The sequence below is a fragment of the Gekko japonicus genome, unplaced genomic scaffold, assembly GCF_001447785.1.
Source record: "Gekko japonicus isolate JY-2015 unplaced genomic scaffold, Gekko_japonicus_V1.1 scaffold101, whole genome shotgun sequence".
Lineage (NCBI taxonomy): Eukaryota > Metazoa > Chordata > Lepidosauria > Squamata > Gekkonidae > Gekko > Gekko japonicus.
This window is the reverse complement of record NW_015165238.1, coordinates 1,174,884-1,201,126: the sequence shown is the minus strand read 5'-3', so window position 1 is coordinate 1,201,126 and position 26,243 is coordinate 1,174,884. Positions and strand designations below refer to the sequence as shown.

Sequence of the window (26,243 nt, the reverse complement as noted above, 5' to 3'; positions counted from 1 at the left end):
GCTGTGGCAAAATTTTGTTGCTTAGCTATTAGGAAACATAAACTTATTTTAGCTTAAAAATTATATGATTCTCTTATTAATATTATTATATTTTACTAATTTTATTAATTTTCTCTTGTTAATGTTTTTATACTATTGCTTTGTTATTACTGTTTTAATCTTTCTTATATCAGAATCTTACTGTTTTACTGGCTCTTGCTGAAATAAATTAGATCTGAATAAACATGAGAGAAGAAACAATGACTTTTTAACGTATAAAGATATGATAAACACCAAAGGTGAAATCAAAATTTGGCAAAAGATTGAAGGGGAGGGAAGGGAAGAAGATACTAGTTTACCTTCAATCAATCTCCAGACTTAAAAGATCTTACAGAAAGAGAAAGAGTAAGAGCTTTGACTGAATTTGAAAAATTATTACACAAGATAAAGACCATTTGCTAGGATGACTTTATAAACTATTACTCTAATATGATATGGAGACAAAACAACTTGATTTCTTAACAGGTGGTGTGAAGCATCAAGGATTTCCCTTCCTTTCCTTTTTTGTTTCTCAGTTGTTATTGGAGTTTTGCTGACTGAAAGTTGGGTGCATGTTTTGAGTTTTTTGGCTTTGGGTTTGAATTTTATTTGTCTTTCCATGTGGGTGGTGGGATTTCAGCAGTGGAAGAGAGTTTAGGTTGTGATTGGGGTTTGTAAGTAAAGCTTCTTGTACTAAACCCAGCTTATGGGATATAGAGTATTTGCTGAAGAAAATAACTGTTTGACCAGAAAGGAGACAAGTTTTGTAGGTTTTCTGTTCCCCAGTGGCTTTTTGTGGAAGAGGAGGGTCCTTGTGGCTCTGTAAGCTTAGCTTTTATAAGGGCATTAGGGGCATGGAATGGGGAATTTTCTTAAGTTTCTCAGATATTGGGCTCTGTCTCCAAAACTGTATATTTGTTTGGGGAGCAAAACTAGGGAGGTCACTTACTGACTTGCTCCATGACATAAGGTCATGCAGATGAAGCTGTTTTGCTGACTTGGCTGGAGAACGAGGATCCATATGGATTCTTTGACGTTTCTTCCTCCTCTTCTTATTATCAGATTTCTATGGAAGGCTTATCAGGAGATAAACAGGAGATAGGCAGTAGAAGGCATTAAAAAGGGTTCTTTAGTTTTAATTAGGATAAATCTGTGGGAGAGGTAAAAAGTTAAAATGGAGCTGGGAGGATAAAAGTGAAAGATAAAACTAGAATAGAGTAAGCTTAGTTGCCGGCCACCATCTCCCCCTTCTTTTGAAATTAATTTAAATAAGGGTACTGACTTGGTTTGGGATTAGAGGTTATGTAATCTATATATCTAATAGTCAAGTCGCCCCCGTGCGTGCAGATACCTAAATCTGCGCATCGGGGGCACCTGGGGGGGGAGGGAGATTTTCGTGCACACTTGGGGCAGTCCCCAGGTGTGCACAAAAATCTTAAAAGTTAAAAAAAAATATTGGGGGATACCTCGCCGCCTTGGAGCCGGGAGGGGAGAGCGGTGAGGCCCGGCGGCTACAAGCCACGCGGCCCTCGCTTTGCAGCCGGGGGGGGAGAGCGGTGAGGCCTGGCGGCTACGGGCCTTGCTTTGCAGCCGGGGGGAGCGTCGGGGGAGGGACCAATGAGGCCCAGCGGCTGCAAGCCACTCGGGCCTCGGTTCGGAGCAGGGGGAGGAGGCCAGTGGAGGGAGATCGAGCAGAGGGGGAGGAGACAGAGGAACCGGCGGGATGGGGGGGGAGAGCTTACCTGCTCCTGCTGGTTCCTCCTCCACCGGCTCAGTTTGGAGCTCCCCCGCGAGTTTCGCAGGTCGTCTTTCTTGTAAGACATAATGCCCAATTTAAGAGAAAGAAGCAAGAGAAAACAGAAGACTTTTTAGATGAGATAAAAAGAAAAGAAGGACTAAAAAGTTCCCCAGGAAATATAAATCTCTCTCAACAAATTAAGATTGTACAGCAACAGTTATCTGTTAAGAATTACAAGTTGTTCACAATGATATTAGCTGCAGCTAGTGGGTTAAGGATTGGTTTTTGGATAGTTTTCAATGGCAAATGCTCATCTTTGGTATTGCAGCATTCTTCATTTAAATGTTTTGTGTGATGGAGATGTAAAGCTAATGTAAAGTATAAGTATGATCAGTATACATCTTTAAATTTACCTTGCATACCATTTACTTCATTTATACTCTATTCTTCTCTCCAATGGCGATCCAGTGTGGCTAAGATAATTCCCCTCTCCATTTTATGCTCATAACTATCTGAAGTAGGTTAGGCTGACTATGTGTGACTGGCCCAAGATCACCCAGCAAACTTCCATGGCATTAGGGGGGATTTGAACCTGGGTCACCCAGATCCTAGTCTGATATTCTAACTACTATACATGCTGGCTGTCAGCCAGCTCAGTAGGGCTGCTAGTTTTTCAGTGCTATTTGAGGAGACTGTTGTAAGCCTCTTTGAATCCCCTTTGGGAAGAAACGTAGAGTATTAATGAAGTAAATAAAGAATAGTCTACTCAGAATCTTACTTCAGTCTGTTCAATAGGGTTTATTCTTTCTTATAGTTAGTAGATTTTCCAAGTTATTATGCACTTTCTCCAATATCTTAGAAAGGATGTGTTAGATTTGTATATGTTTAAAATTTTAAGCAAAATTCCAAACCAGAGTGATTTGCTCTTCACTGATTTGTCAATATAGACTGTATATATGAAAAGCCCAAGTTGCCAGTGGAATAAACTATCACTGGACCCGGTCACAGGGGCCAGATAATCCGCCGGGGAATGGAGGCTTTTAGCTGCGGAGAAAAAAGAAGCGCGGTATACCCTGAAAGTCTTGCTGGTCTCAGAGGTGCTACTGGACTCAAGCCCAGTGCATTCTTGTTTGAATGTATTTTTAAAAAATTGAGGGTTTTTTGAGATTTAAGAGTATTTAAACCATTTTGATGTAATGATAGGAGTGTTGATCTAGAAGTGAGGAGAACTGGATTGAAATCCTACTCTGTCTTGAAGCTTCCCTGGTGACCTTGAACCAGTCATTTGTCTCACCTAGATCACGTGGTGGTTGTGAAAATAAATTGGAGAAAGGAAAACAATGTATACCATCTTGAGATCCTTGACAATTTAATAGACAGATAAAGGAGCATTTTGAAATATGAAAGTTATGGCTACATACAAATTTGGATTCTGTGAAAACAAAAATCTAGCCTTTTGCTTAGAGGCCTCTTTCAAATGAATCAGGGAGGCAACTTTACCTAAAGCATTTTGTTGATTCTGCATGTGTTTTCTGTTTTTCCTGTTTGTAACTTAAGAACAATTTACTTTCTACAGTTTACTCACAGAGTAACAATGTGGTCTTACATCCACTAGGTCTGGCATGCATGTACTTGGTTGTGGTATTATCTTTTTAATTTCTCCCATTTTTGCTAAAAGATACTTTGTTCTGCCTAAGCCATGTTTACAAAAGGTCTTTCATCACACTGCAATTCCTACAGATTTAACTCCTTTTCTGATCTCCGGAGAACTGTCTGTTTACCATCAGGGCATACATCCGGGGACCATCTTGCATTCAATTGAGTATTATTGTTGTTGTGATTAAATGTTATTAATGTTTTTATTTTTTTTTACCGTGTTTTATATGGGCGTTGCCCCTTGTAAGCCGCCCTGAGCCCGCTTTGCGGGGAGGGCGGGGTAAAAATCCCAATAAATAAATAAATAAATAAATAAAATAATTGATTGAAGTGGGGAAAATCACCACTTTACACAAGGAATTCCATGGCACTCTCTAATAGCAGTCATATGTTTGTGTTTTTTCCTCATGCAGCACCTGTGCTTCCTGGGGCATATCAACAAACTCAGCCTCAAGGATATGGTTACATGCACCAGACTAGCATGTCATCTATGAGGTCAATGCATTCACAGCCACATTCAGCTACCTTGGTGAGTATTAGCTGAATGATTAATTACTTTTTTATTGCTGTCTCCTTTTTAAAAATGTAGTTCTCTATTAATTTTAGAATATGTTGGATAAAGCGCATAAGGAATTATCAGGAGTATAGCTGCTAGTACTATTCCTCCTGTGTTCATCAAGAGCTTCCACAAGAATTCATGAGGTGCTTTCATAACTAGGAACTGTAGCACTTTTTAGGTTTCTGTTTATGCAAGAGATTGTGAAGAACTACCTTGGATTCCATTCCACTTTTTCTCATTCAGTGCTGCAGTACAACATGCTGTACAGTCTTTCTGTGAGCGGCAGATGCCTTCCGCATGCAGAGAAGTAGAAAAGAGCAACAGTCCAGTAGCACCTTAAAAGCTAAAAAAAATATATGGCAGGGTGTGAGCTTTTGTGTGTCATTGCTCACTTCTTCAGATACCAGAGAAGGACATCTTTGGATCCAACCACATTTTTTCATAACTTTACTATTTTTTTTACATTTTTTCAAAGAGACTAGGTTTAAAATAAAACATTGTATGTGCTGAAGTTGCCTGGCACCCCCAAATGATGACACGAGACGAGTGTGGATTCAACTAGATTTATTTATTTAAATGATGGCTGATCTATGTCACTGCTTATAAATAAGCTGATAAGTTTTAGGGTGGGCTGCACTAGGCATCCACGTGGTCTGCCTTTTGGGCAGTTCCAGCCTGGCTCCAAACTCAGCCAGCTTTTCCACTGGCCTTGCTTATCACAGCATGCATAATCACTATGTGCCGAGAGGTTAAAAGATTCATCCACCTCCCTTGATGTACCACAAGGCTCCTACCATATTTGAAAGATGCTTATCAGGACCAAGGGTGCTTCTTCACTGTACACTCAGCCTCAAACATCACCTCATCACGCCTGATGCCTTGGTGTTTTCTGATTAAGCCTACCTATCCTGAGCAACCCACCCTAGTTCTGCCAAGTACTTTATAACCAGGCCTAGTTAATTTAAACACCATATTTATAATGAGAGCACAAAGCAGGTTAAAAAAAGAACTTTGGCCAAACCATTCTGATGAACCCCCCAAAATGTTCTGCTTGACCCTGCAATAGTGACCAGTTAGTCTCACATTGTCCCCTGGCAGCAAAATGTCTGCCAGGGAGAGGGCCCAGCTGAATAAAAAGCTGCCCTCCCCAACTGGCTGGCTCACTTTAGAGCCCCACCACTAGTGTCCTGTTCCACATTTAAAGTTAATTTGCTCTGAATGTCCCTTCTTTATAAACAAGATCATAGTAAATGTGAAATATCATAGATAGATACCATTGCACAATATTTATTTAGGTAAGGAATTCATAGTACCTAAATATGCACTCAGATCTCTGAATCAGAGGGTCATAGTTTTGATGGGATTCCATATGAAATAACTGAGAACACACTCCATCAGGAAGTTGTACTACACAAATCCCATTGAAACCAATGTAACCAATGTAACCATCATGCTCTTACTTAGGTTCCATTCATCAGTGAATCTTGTATAGTAGAACTTCTCAGTAATTTACACCAAAAATGAATATCAGTTGTACTTGCTCCCCTCCAAATCTTTCTTTTATCTTCTCTGATGCATTGTCTAATGAAGAATAATTTGTTTAATAGGTTTTCAAGGTCCATGTTTAAGACCTTAAAGCAGTGTAATTCTCAATTACATAACCCAGGTGCTATATGTAGTGGTAATTAGAAACTAAATATTAATTGAATTACTATGGAGTTTCCACTTGATAACCTTGTTGTGTAATGAAGTGTAAAATACATATGGGTAATTTTTTTTTCAACAGCACAAAGGGGGTAATAAAAGTAGTTCTGAATTATATTCACAAGGTTTTAGACATTTTCCGTTTCTTCTTAATTTTAACAAAACTAAATTAACATGTATGTAATAAGAATATGGAAGCATCTAGAAACCTGTTTCTAATAGAATTTGCTTTCAAAATTTAATTTACCATAGATACTAAATATATTTAGCTAATACTATGAATCTATATAACATTCACATCTTCCATTTCAAATGTGTTAATCACATATAACATCATCAAGCAAAATTAACTTTGGATTTGACTATTTGAGTAGTTTTAGTTAATATTAACAACACAACAATCACCAATGTGTTAATAGCACCTAATGAAGACCATGATTACTTTGGCTTAAACATTTGATAATCAATATCAGTATGAGGCTTCTACCCTCTGGCTCGAAAATGGGGTTATGTTTTAGTTCAAGATAATTAATGAAGGATTTAAATGTTGCTGAAGATACACCAGAAATAATAATGCATCTATTAAGTAATCATGCCTCTGGTTCTTATTAAAGGCTTTCTGTAAACAATTAAGTATTGTCACAAGTATTTTCCTAAAATAATATATCCAGGGGTCATTTCGGGGGGGATCGCGGGGGATCGCAGTTACCCCGGGTGAGGTACGGGGAGCGGGGCACATGACGAAGCCCCGCCCCCTGCTTCCGGCTGCCCCGCTTCCGGGCCTCATTCAACCAGGAGGAGGCAGGAGAAGAGGGAGGGTAAGTTGCTTCTTCCCTGCCTCTCCCCACCCCTGCCTGCCTGGGGCCAGGGAGGGCCTTCGCGAGGCTTCCTTGCACTCCCGCTGGCCTTGCAGGTCCACCGCCGGGCCCCTTATGGGGTTCGGCAGTGGAGCTGCAAGGCTGGCGGCGGCCAGGACCATTGGGGGCGGGGTGTGTGGCCTTATGACACACTTCCGGTGATGTCAGGGTGTGTGGCATATGCTAATGAGTTATGCTAATGAGTTCCCCTAGCTCTTTTTCTACGAAACGACCCCTGAATATATCACAGTATATTGTCGAAGGCTTTCACGGCCGGAGTTCATTAGTTGCTGTAGATTTTCCGGGATGTGTGGCTGTGGTCTTGGCATTGTAGAACCTGACGTTTAACCAGTAACTGTGACTGGCATCCTCAGAGGTATAAACACAGAAAGATGGAATACTCTCTATGTCAAGGTGTCAAGGTCAATATATCACAGTAGTTAGTAGCCACTATGGCTTCTGTATTTGTAATGGCAGAAATGTGTACAGCAGATCTTTGTTGCTTACTGTTTAACACATCTAACTGCATGGTTTTGGTGAACATATTAAAAATAGCTACAATTTGAGAAATAACATACATAAAATTGCCCAGACTTGGATGGACCAAGCTAACCCTATCTCAGAAGCTAAGCATTGTTGGCCCTGGTTAGTACTTCAGTGGGAGACTACCAGGGAAATCTGGGGTTGCTATGCAGAGGCAAGCAATGGCAAACCACCTCTCTTCATCTTTTGCCTGAAAAATGCTACAGGGTCACCATAACTTGACAAGAATGCTGACTGGAATGGGACTTAGGGACCATATCACTCCAGTCTTGTTTATCTCTGCTGTTTTCCAGTATGTCTCAAGGTCCAATTCAGTGTGTTGGTGTTGATCTTTAAAGCTCTATATTGCTTAAGGACCGTACAATCCCACATGAATCTACCAGAACATTGAGGTCACCTTCAGAGGCCCTAATTTGTGCATCTCCATCATCTGAGGCTAGAAAGGGGGAGGGACCCAAGAAAGGGCTTTCTTGGTGATGGCACCAAATCTGTGGAATACTTTCTACAGGGAGATCAATATCTCCCGATCTTCTTCCCTTACTGATCTTCTTTGCTGTTTATGACTTTAAAGGGTTTTTTAAAATATAGATGTATTGTTTGCCACCTTGAGGGCCCTAATTGAGTGAAAAAGTGGGATAAAAATGTTTTAAATAAATATAGATTTAAATATCTATATAATAAAATGGAGGGAAAGTATCCTGAATCCTCAGTTTCTGCTCTAGACATAACATTTCGTTAATCGCTTAAGCTTTGTTGGTTTGATCTAGTTTTGTGATATGCAACTGATATAGTGTGCTTGTTCACACCATTCTATTCTCCCTTCAACTGGATAAGTTTTATTTGATTTCTGACCACCAAGCAAATATCTCATATTTTATGGAATTTCTAACAAGCAGAACTTTGTACTTAGAATTATATTCCTAGCTCAGTATTCACTACTTTCAGCAATTCGGAGGTTTGCTAAGCCATGCTACCAACACAGTTTTATATTGGAGATAAGCTGTGGCTATTTTGGAGGGGGGTGGCACACTATCTGTTACTACAGATATTTAATGGACATTCCCCCCTCACTTTTTCCTCAACAGAGAACATACAGGGCTATGTATGACTACAGTGCCCAAGATGAAGATGAAGTTTCCTTCAGGGATGGTGACTACATCATCAACGTACAACCAATTGATGACGGTTGGATGTATGGTACTGTTCAGAGAACTGGAAAAACTGGAATGCTTCCGGCAAATTACATTGAGTTTGTTAATTAATACCATTAGTCCTCCTGAGCTTTTATTCTGATTTGCTTACTCTTTACAAAAGTACTTTTAAAACTACACCTTCATTACTTCCCTGTTAATGTAACCATCTATGCTCATATGCTGAAGTCAACAGGTCCTCTAAGAAATCGAAGAAGCACTGAGCTCCCAAAGTATGCTGCTTAAATTTATCTATAAAAACAGACTGTCAGTGGAAACCTGGTGCTTTTAATCACGTCGAGGTTTCTATCAATTAGCTCCCCGATATAGTTCTGCCTTTACTGTAGGCCGTAGTTAGCTTTTAAGTTATAATCATAAGCAGCTGTTATATTTTTCATTTGCGTGACTTTGAAATTGTAAGAGACCATAGTTTTGCTGTTAAGGTTCAAGCCATTAAAAGCCCAAGTGAATTGAACATTCATATATTTTTGTCGTGATGAATGCTGTGCTCAACAGTTGCTTACTACTGCCAGGCAGCCTTAAAACAATTTGTATCTTACTTTTAATGGTGAAGGTTTCCCAACACATAGTCGTCTAGTCTACTGTATACTTCTCTGAAACTTTCATTTGCTCTCATTTGTTCTCCCAACACTTGTCAGTCTTCCCAAAACCACTGGTTGTGAATGAGTTATGATATAGCAGTGCCTTTTTGCACAGCTGGAGACAATTTTAGGATGCATTTAATGCCTATCTTTTATATTTTGTTTATGCCAACCTTTTCTATTTTCCCTTGTATTAACAGTGTTTATACAGAAATGCCTGTCTTCAAAGCACTTTACAAGTAACAATGATCTCTTTTCTTTTGTCAACAGTCTGACTTGGCAATCTTATAATACAGTAACTTGTGATAGCAAAACACTTTGCTTGTAGCAGCATGGCAATGGTGTGTGTGTGTGGTGAGGGTTATAGCGTGAATTTGGACTTTTATTTAGGGCCAGATTGGTGAGCAATATGACTTTTCTGAGGCTTAATAGATGAAAAATATGTAGATGAAAAAACCTAATTAGTAAATTTTCATGCCTATGAATATAAATAATTGAATTATGGCATCCTTCTGGCAATTTTACCATCACAAAAAGTGAAAAAAATACATTTTATTCTACAGCACTTCTACAGTACTATTAATTGGCTTAGTGATAATTAGCATTAATGGAATAACAAAATATTTCTCAAAAAAGGGTTCTTAAATTCAGTTTTTTATCTTCTATTATAACATCTGGGAAATGCTTTGAGCAAAGATATTACTTCCTGTAGCAATCAGAATTAATCCACAAATTCATTGCATTCCTACGTATAAGCAGTACTTGGATTCTAACTTGTTGATACATTTTCCTGACCATTTGTGCAAAGATTTTCTGTATGAATGTCAATTTTTTTCTGCCCTACATTTATACTATTCAAAGAAAAATGAAAAAGAGGAAATATGGAATGAATATATTTTTCTACTTGGTCAGCCCAGAATTAAATAAACACTGTAACTACTTATGATAATTTATCTGTTTTCCCCCTCTATCAATTAAAGAAAAGTCAACTCAGTTTTATTTAATCAAGATCAGAGAGTGAAATGAGACACCAAGTAAAATTCTTTTGATAGCTTGGTACATATATATTTTTATCTATGGTATAGAGTATCTTTTGTGGAAAGATGAATTGTTGATGTTAAGGGTACGGTGTCCTTTCATGGGCCATACAATATTTTGAAGGTATACTAATGTCATTGTATTTTTTTTTTCATTTTTCATTATCTAAAGGAAGTGTATTTAAACCTCTTTTAGAGAGTTGTCCTCTCTAACTTTCAAGGAAGCAGTCTTTTGTTTGTTTGTTTTTCTAGAAGAATGATGCGATATTTTGAGTTATTGAAAGTCATGTGTAGAGTAGAAAGGTCTAAATTTCTATTATTATTTAAATGAGGGAAAATAAACCTCTGACCAGCAGCAAGTTGACTGTTTTCTCTCCTACCTTTCCCCCAGGTAATGGTAGTCAGGATTGCCAACATTTTTTTTGTTCAGACAATTAAGGTCGTTTTACTGTGGACTAGGTAAGGGCTGGGAAGCTGCGTAAAAGAGGCTCAGGGCTGATTCAGATGCTCCCAAGACATTCTTCCTATGAGGTTGTTTCACTCCATTGTGCATGTGAAATTGTTTGTTTTTTCAAAGTGAAAAAAAATGATATTGCAACCTGCCATGAAAGGGACATTAATGATATTCATATGGTTGAGCCTTGCCATCTTATTTGATAAATGCTTGATTTGATTCTCAGTGCCGATGAATAGCATCTGTTTTGAACTATTCTTTTTATGATGAGGGTCAATGCTTCATTGACATAGTATAGTAGCAGTTCTGCCAGTCAGGAAAATAGAAATTATTACTTCATTTGATATTCAGGGTAGGAGTATAAGTCAAGAAATATACCTACTGCCATGAATCCAAATATCCAGTATGTCAGATTATAAATATTTCTCTTGGAATCTTGGAATATTTCAGATATTCAATTGGTTAGAAAGTTTCTAATAGTTTGTAATTTACTAATTATTGATTTGGAGTGGTTTTGTTTAAACTTTGTAGTATGCTGGAATTATGATATCGGATGTACTCTGAAAGGTAAAGCATGCTCAGAAATTTTTGTCTGTGCCCCCAAGATCCAGTGCAATCAAGGATTTAAATATCTTAGTATAGTGTGGGATAATACTAAATAGAATATTGAGAAAGGAAGAAGCACACCTAGTTTTCCTATAATCTCTGATGTATGTTTTGCTGAAGTGGAAATGTTCTGAGGGAGTTCATGTGTGGTATTTCAGATGTGAATAGTGCAGAGCCCACTGGGAAGGGCGGGGTATAAGTACGAAAAATAAATAAATAAATAAATAATAAATAAGATATGTATTGTTTTGTTGCTTTAAAATACATGTAAATGAAGGGGGAAGGACTTAACTTCTACTGCTGTGGTGATTTAAAAGGAAAAGCACAGAAAACTGCACACATCCTTTGCATCTGATACAGCAGACACACATTGTTCTCTATTTAAAAAGACAACTGTGCAGCTTCAGGGCTTGCGGAAGATGGAAGTTCCTTTCACTGCTTACTATATTTTGTCTCCCTTTCCCCTCCCTTCACCATTTTGCTCTACTTTTTTTGTTCTTTTGCTGCTTTTCATCCCTCTTTTGTCACACCACTTGCAAGGGTGTCATGTGAGGCCAAAACAGCCCTGGAAAGGGCCTTCCTTATCCCTTTTACTAGCAAAAAAACAAGGGTTGAAGGCTGGCAATATTGTTGTGGTTGCCTCGAAATCCCCACAGTAACCACTGGGATCTCCTTTCATAAAGGTACAGTTGCTGCTTCTATTATTTTGTGAAGCTTTACCCTTCCAATGTATTTAGATTTGTGAACGTCACTTTCAGGGAGACCCCAAAAGTTTAGAATTCAGTTTTTTTGCAAACCTAGGGGTTTTCTCATTTGTGTAGAAAGAACTGTCTTTTCTGTTGATGTCCCGAATCTCCAGATTTAAGTATCCACAGATGGGGTCACATGAAAATTAGATGTATTGATTTTGTAAGAAAGAGATATTATTGGAAACTGCTGAAAAAACAATTGGCTCAAGGAGATGTACACTCCTTTTAGAGACTTTTCTAGCAGAGTCCAAAAATAATCAGTGGATTTCCAAAGGAGACATGAATATAAAAAGAATAGGTTCAGATCCTGCAATTCCCTTTGTTTAAGGAGGAATTTTATTCCAAAGAGCAAGTGTTGTGTAATAAGAGTGTCAGATTAGGATCTTGGAGAGATGGGAGAACTGGGAAAGTGTCAGATTAGGATCTGGGAGACCCTGTCATGAACCTTACTTGGTGAGCTTGGGCCAGATGCTGCCCCTCAGCTTTACCTAGTGCACAGAGTTGTTGTGAGGATTAAATGGAAAGGTTAGAACCATGAATCCTGCCCTGAGCAAAATAAAATGTATTAGATGATTCTGGGGAGTAAGACTTCTCATGTAGCAAAAGGGAGTAATAGAATCTAACCTAATAGCCAGATCTGAGGGTGAAACGGCACATTACATTTATTTCCACTATCATTTTAACGGACATTTCTCCCAGATATAGTTTCCAGGTTTGCTGTTTGGATGATGAGAGAAACATTAGGAGTCTTTTAACTTTTCATGCCTGCTGTTTTCCATTTAAAAAGTTGCCTCCTCTCTCCCCTCCACTGAATTGCTTTTACTCCTACTGAGAAATAAATATGGATACCCATAAGCTGAACAGTTGGCTGGCCCTCTCAGTTCTGGCATCCACACCCAAAATTGATGCCCAATGCTATCAAAGCTTAAAGTATAGATCATTTGTTTGGTTTCTAAATTACCAAAAGAAACCATGTGCCCTGATTTGCTTGTACTCCACCCTAATACACACAAATCAGTTTGCAAAGTTGTGTGTCACTTTATTTGCTAATTTTAGTTTTATCATTTTAAAACCTGAAAATCTCTACATATTTGAAGAACAATGTTCAACTGCAAAACATTTATTGCATTGATAAAGTGGGGATTCTGTTTCCATACTGATTGAGGACTGCTTCATGTGTCACATGGGCAATAATCTTTACAAGTAGCCTAATAAAGAGATTGCCATAAATTATCATGTAGAAATGTTAGTACTTTGTTCCCCAAAGTATCATGGCGCCAGCTGAGAAATGTTCCAAGTCATTTTGAGTTTCAATATAGTTGCACACAATATGGTTACACACTAAGGATGCTCAAACTCCTGCCAGTTCAACTCACATCCATTTGCCGGTAGTGATCAGGCAGCCAAATAATTGATGGGCATTTCAGCTGTGTTGCAATCTATTTGCAGAAATAGCCTGTTTGCAACCATAAGAAGCCAACTCCCTCATCAGCTCAGAGTCAGCTTCTGATCTTCTGCCGGGGGGAAATTTGCTGTGTACCAAACAAAATTATGGAGGGCGGAGGAATCAAGAACCAGCTCCAAGATTATTATTTTTTTTGAAACCCCCAGAGGGGTATTTTTATTTTTTCAATAAGACTACGAACTACAAAGAAAAAATATAGGAGGGGGAACTACAACTATGGATCAAGGAAGGATACCCACACTAACTAAAAACCCAAGAGTGGGAGACCCCCTTTATGTTAAACTTAATATTAGTATTAAAAGAGTTAGTAAAACAGTATACTTGTAGAGTTCTTGTTTTTCACATTGTTCTATATTAGTAAATTAGCTATTATGAGAGAACTTTCTGAGCATCTTCTTTATTTCAAAGAGCCATTTATCAGAGCCCTTCTGCCCTTACTTCAGCTTTCTATCTCTAAAATCATATACAGTTTTCATTGCTCCCGCACCCGCTTCTGCAGCAGAGTCCTCATCCATTCCCAAGGCAGCTGAGTCACTTGACTTACTTTCTTCCTCTTCAGAGTCTTCCCCCGATCCCAGCTGACGTCAAAAGAATTCCTTGGCTTTGAAGATGGAGTCTATCTTCTCCCTTCTATCGTTGATTTTAAAGATGACACCTTCAGGAATCGCCCACCTGTACTGTATACCGATTGTTTGAAGAAAAGTAATTAACTCCTTGTAGCTCCATTTTTTTCCCGTTTCTGCCAGCTGTCGCTGTTGTGAAGCGAAGTTTTGATTTATCGAGGTCAGTTGCTGGTTAATACCATCGAGCTGATCCATCACTGGCTTGAGCATATCCGCTAACAGCTTCATGACATCAGCTCCCTCTTCCGGCCTCGGACTCTGAGGCTTCATTTTAAACTTTCATAGTGATGCCGCCATTTTCCAACTTTGTTTACACTTTCATACCGCTTCTCCCGGGCTCGAAGCACTCATCAATTTGATATTTGCACTCAAGTAAGTCTCTCAAAAAACACATGCTGTCTATTTCCTCCCACTCCCCCTTCACTGCGTTTATCTGTCCTTGTGTTTCAGAGGCGTCCCTCTTTGCACTCTGCTTTTCCCACGGGGAGGGGGGTTGCTGTTTATCAAAGTTCATTTATTTAGAACTCACGTTCATTGTTGGTCACATTCCTGACCTCGCTCACATCAATAGTTGTTCCGCTCGGTCTCCCCCGCTTGTCCCGGTCGGGTTAGCTTGTGCCCTAAGGCCACTCATTGGTTGGACCGTCAGAGCGGAGGGAAGCCTCGATTCTCCGGCAGCAAGCCATTTAAGAGGCTAACCCTCAAAGCTCTCTGGCCTGGAGCCTTTCACAAAGACTCCGTGGGAGTGCCACTTGAGGTGGCACCCCTCCATGCCGATGGTGTGCTAATTGCCTCCCCAAGCTCTGGGGAGAGCGACTGCCATCGCCAATCCATAGACCGGAAGTCCAAGAACCAGTTCCAAGCTGATCAGCTGGAAGTTGGGTTCTTCTCATTTCCTATCCTGGAAACTTTACAGTCTCCCAAGCTTACTGAAATGCAGCAAATTTAGCACAGGGTAGTCAGAAGCCCAGATGATTTCCCTTCCTTTCTCCCCACCTGCAGAGAAAATGAGAGAAACAAGCTTTTTCTTCCATCCCTTTTTCAAAGGGGAGCTCAGAAGCAGTGCTTCTCTCCTCACTCAGCTGGGGGGGGGGAGGAACTTTGTCTTTTACCTTTTGCAATGCAGAGATTAAAGGCATTGTTTCTGTTCCTGCCCATCTTGTAGGGGAGGAAAGAGAAACAAGGTATTTCCCTTTTAACATAAACATAAGAAGAGCTCTGCTGGATCAGACCAATAGTTCACCATCCTGTCTCACACAATGGCCTTCCAGTTCCCCTGGACGGCCAACAGCAGGGCACAGAGGATGAAGCTTTCTTCTAATGTTGCCTCCTGGCTCTGAGATTCAGAGGCTTAGTGCCTCTGAACACGGAGGTTCCCTTCAGCCACCAAGGCTAGTAGCCATTGATAGATTTATCCTCCATAAAACTACCCTTTTAAAGCTGTTTATTCCTGTGGCCATCACTACATCCTCTGGCAGCAAATTCCACATTTTAATAACTCTCTATGTAAAGTAGTAACTTTACTGTTGCAACTTTACTGTGTAGCTGTTGTGATGAGGGAGAGTAGATCAGAACATGACTCCCCGTTGATTCCCTGATCAGCTATGAGTTGGCTTCTGACCAACAGGCAGCTGAAAACTATCTTGATCAACTCACATTCTGATTGTGAATGTTGACCTATGTAAGGTCAACTGCCCAACAGGTTTTCTAAAAAATTCATGGTCTCCCTATTACAGAGTGGGACCTTCCTAGTTCCCCCTGTTGCTGCAGTCCACATAACCCCCTGTGGGTCAACAGGGCCTTAGGAACAGCATAGCATCCAAGTGAGGGGGGGAAGAGTGTGGGGGGAAATCAGCAGAAACTACTGTCTTCCACAAACTGAAATGCCATTTCATCAGTGGAACTGTGTGGTTGGATGTATGCCAGAGTTTCCTCCCATATGGAACCCTTCCATGCAGACACAGTTTTAGACAACTATATTAACATGTAATATATGAACCAGCCCTTAGATTCCTCCGGTAAGTATTTTTACTTAAGGTAACTGAAGTCTGCTTTTAAAACTAGAATAAACATGCCCACCCTAAGCGGTCTTTAAGAGGGCTGGAAAGCATTATGTTCTTAGTTTTCAATTTTTCTTTGTGCAATAACTGCTACTTTCACTTCATTATAAAGCAATTTCAAATACTGAAGTATTTGGAAGGATTAGTATAATGGTTAATAAAATGATTAGATTTTCTGTTTGAAATATTTTACTTTACCTACTGCATAAACTTCAGTTAATCAATCTTTAAATAGCAAATTGAAACCCGTTGATGATTAACATTTTAAAAACTTCCTATTAGCGCAATCCAGTGGTTTCTGCTAGCAAATGCAAACTTTTGCTAAATTAAAATTAAGAAGCATCTTCTAATTCTTTAATGTTCTTTAGTTTATATCCAAAGGGTGAACATGTCCAAGGGGAAGAGTCTCATTTGTGTTTTTGCTGCAGGCATGCTCTATCCCCTTATATGACAAGGGGATTTTCAGGGTATAAAGCTGGTCTGGTATTCTGAACCATGTCTCCAAGGTGTGTGCTAAATGTCCCGGATTCAATTGCTCTCATCTACTGTTAAAAGGTTCTTGAGTAATAAGGACATAAAAGACTTCTGCATGAGACTTGAGAAAGCCACTGCTAGTCATAGCATGGGCGGTATTCCAGGGGCTAGGATTAATGTTTATTTGCTTACAGATATATAAATGGAAGATTCTGTAGTCAGCTGCCTGCAGGTGACCACACCACCATCTATCTGGCATCCCTCAAAAGTATTTGTTGCAACCTAGTTTTTGCTGACTCCAGCATCCTTTGACTTTCCCCATTTGTTTCCAAATGCATACTGCAACTTCTAGCTTTCTCTGTTCTTTCTGATTGGGGTAGCCACATCAGTCTGCTGCTGACAGGCTGAAGCTAATTACCCTTAAACTAGAAAAATGTTGTATCCAATCATATTGATCCATGCTTACCTAAGGTAAAATAACTGTTGTCTTCTATTGCCTAATACCTTGTGCATCATCTTAAATTTATCTCAGACATTGTCCATACAGAAAATGCCAAGTGCTTCCTTTTACTGTTAGCCTTGAAAGAGAACTGTGCTTCTTGCCTGGTTTTTAAGAGACATTTGGAATTTTCAGCCCTTTTTTTGGAATTCTTCTCTGAGAGGCTCACTTGGCACCTACCTTCGTTTCATTAAGGCAACAGCCTTTCAGCTAAGGAGTTCTATCTTTTTTCAGCAGTTCTACAGAAGGCTTCTAGCCTGAGGACTGTTTCATCAACATACGTACAGTGAGTCTTATGGTCCAAAAAATACGGTAATTTAGACTACTTTGTTTTATGTACTCAGCGCATTGCTAAAATAGAGTATATACCCTTCTAGCTTTTTTCTTCTTGTTTTTACTGTGTATTTCTTTCAATCTACTTTACAGTGTTAATTGTGAGCTGCTTGAGCAGGTCCCGTGGGGCAGGATACAAATGTTCTAAGGAGAGAAAGATTTTTTTTTCCAGTGAGATGACTCTCCACTGTTTCCCCTTCCATCCCAGGATGCAAAGCAACATGCCAGTGCAGCATTTCACAAGGAATGCTAGCATGAACAGGTCTAGAGATTGTGACCTGAAAAATCTGCCCCCCCACCTCAGTTGTTTATTTTTTATTAATTGTAGCATCGAGCCTGATGAAGCATTCTGATGAGCTCAAAGGTTTGCACAATATTTTGTGTCATTTGACTGGCTCTAATAAAATGCATTACATGGATTAATGTTTTTTTTTTGCATGGATCAGTATAACTGGTCACAACCTTTTCTCCTGTTAAGCCTTTGATCATCCTTCTAGATACACAAGTGTTAGCTATAAGCCCATTCACAGTAACTAAGAGAGCCAAACACGTAATACTACATTCTTATGAACAGAAACAAGCAAAGCAAAGTTGTGTACATGAGTCTTCCAAAGGATGTATGTCCTATCTTTGAATCCAAACCTTAGATTGCATAAACATCAAACTCTGAACCCCACAGCAGCAAAATTTTCTTCTGGAACTGCCTGCAGAAGTTTAGGATATTCACTGGAATTTCATATGCTTTGTGTGTCTGATGTATAGAAATTGCATATTGTATGTACAATGTAATCAAGTTACAACTAAATTGTTTTATTTTAGAGAAAACCGAAATTATCTGCTGTATCATTACAATCCTGTAGATGTCGATATTACAAAGTACAATCTGCTTAAAGCACTGGAATTTAATTTTTACTGACTGTATTTTGTTAGCATGATCTGGAACTCATCTTTTGGTTTTTGTAATATGTTACAAGAAGCAAAAAAAACCCTCCCTACATGCTGTAATTTGACATACATTTGCTTAAAAGTGTGACTAGACCTAGTTATTTTGCAAAGCTGTACTTTATTTCTGAGTAAAAAATTCTGAAGGAACCTTTGTTGTTTCAAAGGGTGGGGGAGAGGAATTGACTGGATTATATGATGTATCAACAAAATTTGGCTTTTGTTATGCACAAGGATAACACCAGCTATTAAAATATATTTTATTAGAAATGTTTTAAATCCTTTTCTCCTCCTGTACACTGTGAATCTTGATGCCTCAGTGGACTAGAGCAACATTCTGTTGCCTGAAATTACTACCCTATGCAACCTAGTTCACATTTTGTCAAGTAGTTGTAACATTTCCATATTCTGCATATTATACTATGGCCCAGAAATAAAATATTAAAGCCACTTTTATGTATGCATATATTCATCAAAAACATTTTGAATCTCCCATAACATAAGAACATAAGAGACGCCAAAGGCCCATCCAGTCCAACACTCTGTCACACAGTGGCCAAAAATACCAGGTGCCATCAGAAGGTCCACCAGTGGGGCCAGGACATTAGAAGCCCTCCCACAGTAATTTGTAGCCAAAACCTACTAACCCTATGATCTAGCTGATAGTTAAGGACCTGCCACTTTGACAGATGGTTTCAAGGTACGGGAGGAGACCATGCCTGCCTGTGGTGCATGTGGATGTGACACATTCCTATTCATTATCCTCCTGCAGGATAAAAGGATTGCTCCTTACTCTCCTGCAGGATCCCCGTGAGGTGTGTGAGGGTGCTGCCACCATCAGTCAAGGACAATGGGAAAGGCTTCTGACGCATCCTTTCCCCTGGTGGTTGGTATTGGTGCAACAACTATATATCAACAGGAGGGATAGTGGAGGAAAGGGAAGCAGTGAATTTCTGATTAGGGATGCACATTCCGATATACTAGAACTGAAAATACACCTCAAAATCACTTATTTGGGGTCAGCTTGACTGAGAATACTTCCTAAATTCTAGGAGTAATGATACTTAATCTTCTGGAATTTCAGGACTGCTTTGGGTTTTGAGGCAAGGAGTGAGAAAAGAGGAAGCTTGCCTGGCCAACAGCTGTTTGGTGGCACATGGCCCTTTTCAATTTTAAAGTGTTATTTTCTATGAATAGACCTGGGGCTAGGTGTACTTCCATAGAAAACAACAATGCTTCAAAATTAAGAGAGACCATGTGCTGCCAAATGGGTGAGCAGGCGGCTGATGGTTGGTTGTCCCCCCCCCCCATCCCTTGAAATTTTAAAACAAAAGGAAGGACCAAATCGTTCAGGGCCCTAAACCTATGTGATATTGCTCTGCTTCATGTGTTCTGTGAAGTCCAGCACAACCAACAGAAAACCCATCACCAAAAAGATAGTCATGGCTGAATGCGTGGTTTTTATCTTTGAAATCTTAACAGGAGAGGGGTTTTACCCTTTTGAACCAAAGCTGGCTTCTGGATTAGCATCCTCAACCCTTGTGGTTTTAGACTGAATAACTTTCCCATTTCAAGTTGTCTTTCATAAAATGTATTGAAACAGTAATTTGTAGCCAGAACCTACTAATGTGATATAAAATGTATTATCAGCAGCCAAACACCTTCCAAAATAAACAAATTGTGGAAGGGGATAAAGGCTGATTCTGGCTCTCCAAGAGGGTGTTGCATTGCCTTGGATGAGCCGTTTCCTTGCCCTAATGTTACACCTTTATTAAGCAAAGGCACTTGGGAGCTCAGGGCCAACCCTGCTGAATGTAGTCTGTATGGAGGCTCCTAGAGGAAGGGTGATCTCTAAGCCATGAAGGTTTCCAAATACCAATGGTTTTAAAAGGTCAGTGTGGTATAGTACTTAGAGTGTCACACTGGGAGACCCAGGTTTGAATCCTCACTCTGCTATGGAAGCTTGCTGAGTCACCTTGGGCCAGTCATAGCCTAGCCTAACTCACAGAGTTGTTGTGAGGATAAAACAGAGTAGAGGAGAACAGTATCAACTGCCATTGGAGAGCAAGGCAGGGTATAAATGAAGTGAAATAAAATGGTAATGCAATACTTGAAGTGACCATTACCAGTATATGAAATTACTCCATTCCATGCAAGAGTGCAGGGAGAAGGATTGGTGCCAATTCCCTTTGCTGTGCATTCTGTGCAGGTCTTGGTTACACCAGGAAAGAGAATCTGACAATACTTGAAGTGACCATTACCAGTATATGAAATTACTCCATTCCATGCAAGAGTGTAGGGAGAAGGATTGTTGCTGTGCATTCTGTGCAGGTCTTGGCTACACCAGGAAAGAGAATCTGACAAAAACATCCCTTCTATGAATGTTTCCAACCTGAAACAACCCTGGGGAGGCACTATTTAGGGAAACACATGTGTCGTGAGATATTATGGGCTTCCCCAACTCTCCAGTAGTGCCCCTCCCAGACAGTTCAAGCTGGGAAAATTCTGCAGGAGAGGGACCTGAAGCCTCCTTTCTGCAATATATCTTGGTCCTGACCCCAAGGGACCGTGCATGTGGGAGCTGAGGTGAATCCACAGCGGGGAGGGCAGGATACAAATAAAATAAATAAAAATAAACGTATATGTGATTGTGTTACGTCTGACATATGGTAGAGCCCCAGACATGTACTCCTTAATGTGTGAAGAGGCCCCAGTCAGTTCACTGTAGCTTCTGTGTTTTGTCTCACCTGCCAAACCAACAAGGCCTTGGAACTTCTATTTAACTCTGACCAACAAGTATGGTCCCCTGTGGGGGGGAAAGCATTCAGCTTCTTGCTCTACATGATTATGAAATCCTTGATCTATTGCTAGACTAAAGAAAAACAGTCAGACAAATACTGAGAGATACAGTTGAGTTTTGCACATTTTCATTCAATTTCAGCTATTTATGTATCTGGAGGTAACTTAGTGCGCCTCTTTTAGAACTAGTATTTTTGTTCCAATTCCCATACAATATCTGGAAACAAGAAGAGTGTTCAACATTATTCAAACATACTGTTTTAAAAGCAAATTTGAATGCTAATCTTGTTCATGACTCTTAATGGCAAAGGATTCAGAATTAATTCCAGAGGGAGCTGAAATGTCAATTGTAGGGGAAAACATCCCTGCTGGTTTAAATTCAGCCAGGCTTTTTAATATGAGACATGCACAGACAAAGAAGAAAATTAAAGAAAAGTGCTTGCATTATCTGATTTCTGTAAGACATACTTCTCCCAAACAAAGGATTCTGAAGAGTGCTAAAAGGAAGAAGGAAATCAGAGATTTTGTGGACCCCATCCAAATAAAATGGAACACATTATCAGAGCATAAAATGAGCCTGTACAATAATCAAAATAAGTAGAATTTTGGACACACTTGTAATTGTACGTTTTAAGATTCTGGGTTGTGCAATCTGTAACCATTTTCATGCACACATTTAACAGAGATGTACATTTCTGGAAACCAAAATTCATTATTTTGAGTGTGGAGCTATCGCCAAGAGAGACATACCCATCTTAACTTCCTTTACACGAAATTAGCAGCTTAATCAGGTTTTTTTTGTTTCAAGTAGAATACTTTGTAACCCCCTCCCCAGCTTCTGCATGGTTATTCTTCATAAATTCTGTGTTTTTCCCCTGCCTCCCTAATGGTATGAGGAAGAGCATCAGAAGAATTGTATTTGCCATATTTGGACACAAGGCAAATTACCCATCATCAAAATCTCATTTACCCCTAGGTATCCAGTTTCTGTGTGTTCCTTAAAACATGACTCAGTTGTCAATTTAATGGTTTTGCTTGTGCCAATATAAAACTGGTTGCTTACATAAACAAAGAGACCTCTTAATCTGAGTGCTCACAGCTGTGCAAATACTGTTTGCACTGTTGAATGAGGTAATCTGTGGACCCACTGCAAAGATCTGGACCATGTCTTCTAAGAAGAGCTTTAGAAAGACAAATGGGATTTTCTATGTGGCATTTGCAGTGGTCATAAAATAATCACATGGTTCAATGATGGGGCACGCACAGAAGATCTTCTGCCTTGAAATACTTTTTTTGCCCAAGAATCTGGACTGCAAGATGATGAAGACTTCTGTCATTTATGTGGCAGAACAGGCCTACTCTGGCCTGCAGGCCCTGTTCCACTCTGCTCTCCAGGGTTTTCCCAACACCTGGAGAGGCTTTTCTCTCTCTCTCGTAACCCTCCACCACCACCTGAGTTTTGTAGGAATTGCCCGCTGGGAGGGTCAGGACTCCCAGCTTCCCTTACAAGTTCTGAGGCCTTGCCTCTGTGTCTCCCTCTGCCCAGTGCCTGGTCACCACTGGGATCATTTACTGCTTTGTGCGCCCCTGTAGGAATAGCCATATCAGCTGACTGCCTTCCCCCCACATCAACTTACTGCCTCCCTTTTAAAATCACATGTCCAAGATGGTGGAGATCTATGTGGTACAGAGAACTACTACCAGCATCAAAAGTTATAAAGTATTTATTAAAAAGAAAATGTTCACAGGCATACTTTTAGCCAGATTGAGCAAGGGATTCAAAAGAAATGGGTAAAATGCAATTCCTCTGTCCCTCTCTCTATACTTGCCCTATCAGATATTAAAACATAGGCTCCTAAGCTTAGGAAGTTACAGATCTCCCTCTACAGACTTACCATTACCTTGAAGCTTCTGTCAGCTGTCCAGGCCAACCCATGGTTAATGGCCACTTCCTCCAGACCTTAATTAAGGTCAGCTTTGATGGACTCGGCACAAAAGAGACCTTCCATCTTGCTTCCAGGGGTTTTATCTTCCCCCTTTTCCCCATCCACTGACCAGGTCAGGCCAGGTCAGAGAAGCTTTTCCTGAAGTCTCCAGAATTTTCTTCCTGAAGTCTTTCTAGTATTTAACAACTCCAAATCTCTGTTCTCTGCTTGAAGAGTGGGGGAGCTTGACCATCCCATTGTCTAGACCAATTAGCATTTGTATGAAGGTGGGCTGAGGTATGTCTGGAAAGCAATTGAACAGACTTCCTCCCTTCCTGCCTATTCTCTGCCAAGAGAGGAAAAATAAAACTTTTAAAACTCAGAGTGAAGGTTTTGTTCATTTCAGACCTCCAAAGGGGAAAAAAATGCATTTCTTCACAATCTTAATTAAAGGTATCATATAGCTTTATTGTTTCGGTTTTTTCTTTGGAGCAATGCAACTCCCTGGAGCTTCTGTCAGTCAAAGCAGACTAAGCTAGATGATCCAGTGATCTTGTCTGGCATAAGGTAGGTTCACCTGCAGCCTTCCTCATTACTTGCTGCTATAATCTGTGCTCGCAGGCTGTGTAGCATGAGCTTCCTTGCCCCCATAAGGGACAAAGTTTTGATACAGGTGCTGGGTGGCCATTGCTGTCACCCAAATGCCTTTTTCTCTTTCATTCATTTATATATTAATAAATGTTTTCCCAATATCACTTTTTCAAATTGACTTTCAGTTTGTTCAGAAAATATTCCTTATCACCTGAACCAGTCAAGTGCAGTGAGTATGGAATTTTCTTTGGGGAAAAACCAAAACCCAAAAAAATCCTTCTAGCTTATCAGATAACATATTAACATACAACAGCAATTCCAAAGCCCTTATTTGATGCCATTTCATGAATTAATTCTACTGGGAGCTTACCCAGAGGAATTGCTCTTTTACAAAACCATATTTGCAAAATGTGATATTAAAATGCAAGTCTTTTTCTTTGTCATATAGGTTTTATGTGTCTGTTCTGAAGTAACCTGAGGACTGATTCACACAAGCTCATCACTGGATCTTTGCAGTTTCTGGTGTTGATCTGCATGTGTGAAAGCACCCTTGCAGTTAACACACTACAGAAAGAGTTTTCATATCACTGCCCTTCGGTCCAAACAATGGATTGACTGCCTCTTGCCAAGTTGAATCCAATAATTCCTTTCTGCTAAATATTTCTCAATTGGATGGAAATGTTGTTGAACAGTATTATTGCATCCAACCTAATGTATTTTTTCCTATGGAGACGATCCATATGTTCAGCTGTATGTCCCCCAATGGCAAATCATAAAGGCACATGCATACATGACCAGCTTTAAGATCTGGATTATGCAAATTGGAATGGAAACCACTGAAAAATAAATCACAACTTTAGAGGCCTGTTGCCACATGTCCTTGATCCAGCAACAACTCCAGTTCAGTACCTCATCTGTAACATGGGGATAATGCTCACCTTCTTTGGCAGGTTGTGAGTATGGCAGGAACTACTTTGCACACTGAAAATGCTCTAGATGTCACTGATTCTGTTGATAATACATATAGTGTGTTAGTGAAGATGCTGGTGCCAGGAATGTATATGTACTTTCAGGTAAGGATTTTTTTAAAAAAATCAGAATAATTTATAAAGACGTTTGATGCCTTGGCTACACCTGCTGTTACAATTGTTTCAAATTTAATGGTTTTGCATGTGTGGACTGAAAATTAAAATAAATAAACAAAACTATCTACTTATACATACAAGATGGTGGCATCAGGTGAGGTACAGAGAAGTTTTTGATTCCAGTTCAGGCACACATGTGTCTCTGTACCTTTCAAACAATAAATACCACTATGATACAGAATGAAATATAAATGCTAACCTGCCCACATGGTTCAATGTTACTTTTTTTTTTTTTTTTAGAGGGGAATGAGTTTGGAGAGAAAGGGGAGAACTTCCTGTTTTTTCCCAACGCACTGGAAAAAATATGGAATGCAACGTACACTAGTGCTGGAAAAGGAACAATGGGTGAAGAAAAATCTTCATCTGCAGCCTCAATAACTTGCCTTCCCTGCCCATTTCTCAGACCTAGTACTGATGTTCTTGCCCTATTTGTGTGTAAAGTGGGGAGAGGTCTATTTTTTTAAAACCCTAAATGCAGCATGCAGATGAGAGGAGTAAAAGCCTGTTCTATGACCATCCTTTAACTGAGAGCCAGTTTGGTGTAGTAGTTAGGAGCACAGACTCTAATCTGGGAGATCAGGGTTTCATTCCCCACTCCTCCACATGCAGCTGCTGGTGTGACCCTGGGTCAACAACAACAACAACAACAATACAGTCCACAGTCAACAAAGACCAAGAACAACCAACAAATAACAACTGTGTACTGATCAACCCACCCAAAAGCAATAAAAGAGAGACTACAATACAATGCAAAACATGTAATCCATCATAGGACAATACATGAATATAATCCAGACTAACAGTCTCCTGAAACCCAATCTGGAATAGGTGTCCACAATGAAGTCAGGTACACTTTACAGAAGTCAGATGTCCAATCCTTTTCAACACTTTTCCTAGGTACAAGAAGTGTTTCGGACTTCAGGTCCTTCCTCAGGAGCTATAAGCCAATCCTGTAAGTCTCTTAGCAGATTCTTAATAAGTACAATCATTCAGGTTTTAAGTGGGCTAGGTCTCCTATATTTTAGAAAGCACCTGTAAGGGTTGCTACTACGTAAGTTTCAACACTTTTCCTAGGTACAAGAAGTGTTTCGGACTTCAGGTCCTTCCTCAGGAGCTATAAGCCAATCCTGTAAGTCTCTTAGCAGATTCTTAATAAGTACAATCATTCAGGTTTTAAGTGGGCTAGGTCTCCTATATTTTAGAAAGCACCTGTAAGGGTTGCTACTACGTAAGTTGGACCAAACAGCCAGGCTATTTTTGCTAAACTGAACCCCCCCAAAAACTCCTTAAAAAGCTACTGTATTTGTACCTTATTGTGTTTAGGTAATATATATGCAACAAGGGGTGGTGTATTTAAAATTTTTTCCCCAAATATACATTTGTAATTTTTTAATTGAATGCTGTCTTACTAAAATGCCCATTTGAAAGTGCCCTTCCTTAAACATTAAAAAGCATTTGAGTGGGTAGCTGTGTTGGTCTGAAGCAACAGAACAAAGTTGGAGTCCAGTGGCACCCTTAAGAACAACAAAGTTTTAACCAAAATTAAACTTTTTTGGTCATAAGGATGCCATTGGACTCAGACTACGTTCCATTAAAAAGCAGTTACTTATAAAGGACACAAGGGGGCAGATCTATACTATTTTATAAGAACTGCTGAGCTGAATGATTAAACTT

General features: G+C 39.7%; 1 protein-coding gene across 1 annotated transcript in view; it reads left to right on the top strand.

Annotated features, from left to right (window-relative positions):
• Positions 1 to 8,923, top strand: part of NEBL (nebulette) — a 215,919-nt gene extending 206,996 nt beyond the window's left edge. Inside the window, exons 6-7 of the mRNA XM_015410010.1 lie at positions 3,826 to 3,941; positions 8,161 to 8,923. Coding sequence (XP_015265496.1) covers positions 3,826 to 3,941; positions 8,161 to 8,337 — 293 coding nt within the window. The 3' untranslated portion in view covers positions 8,338 to 8,923. The remainder of the gene's footprint in view (positions 1 to 3,825; positions 3,942 to 8,160) is intronic.
• The last annotated feature ends 17,320 nt before the right edge of the window (positions 8,924 to 26,243 follow it).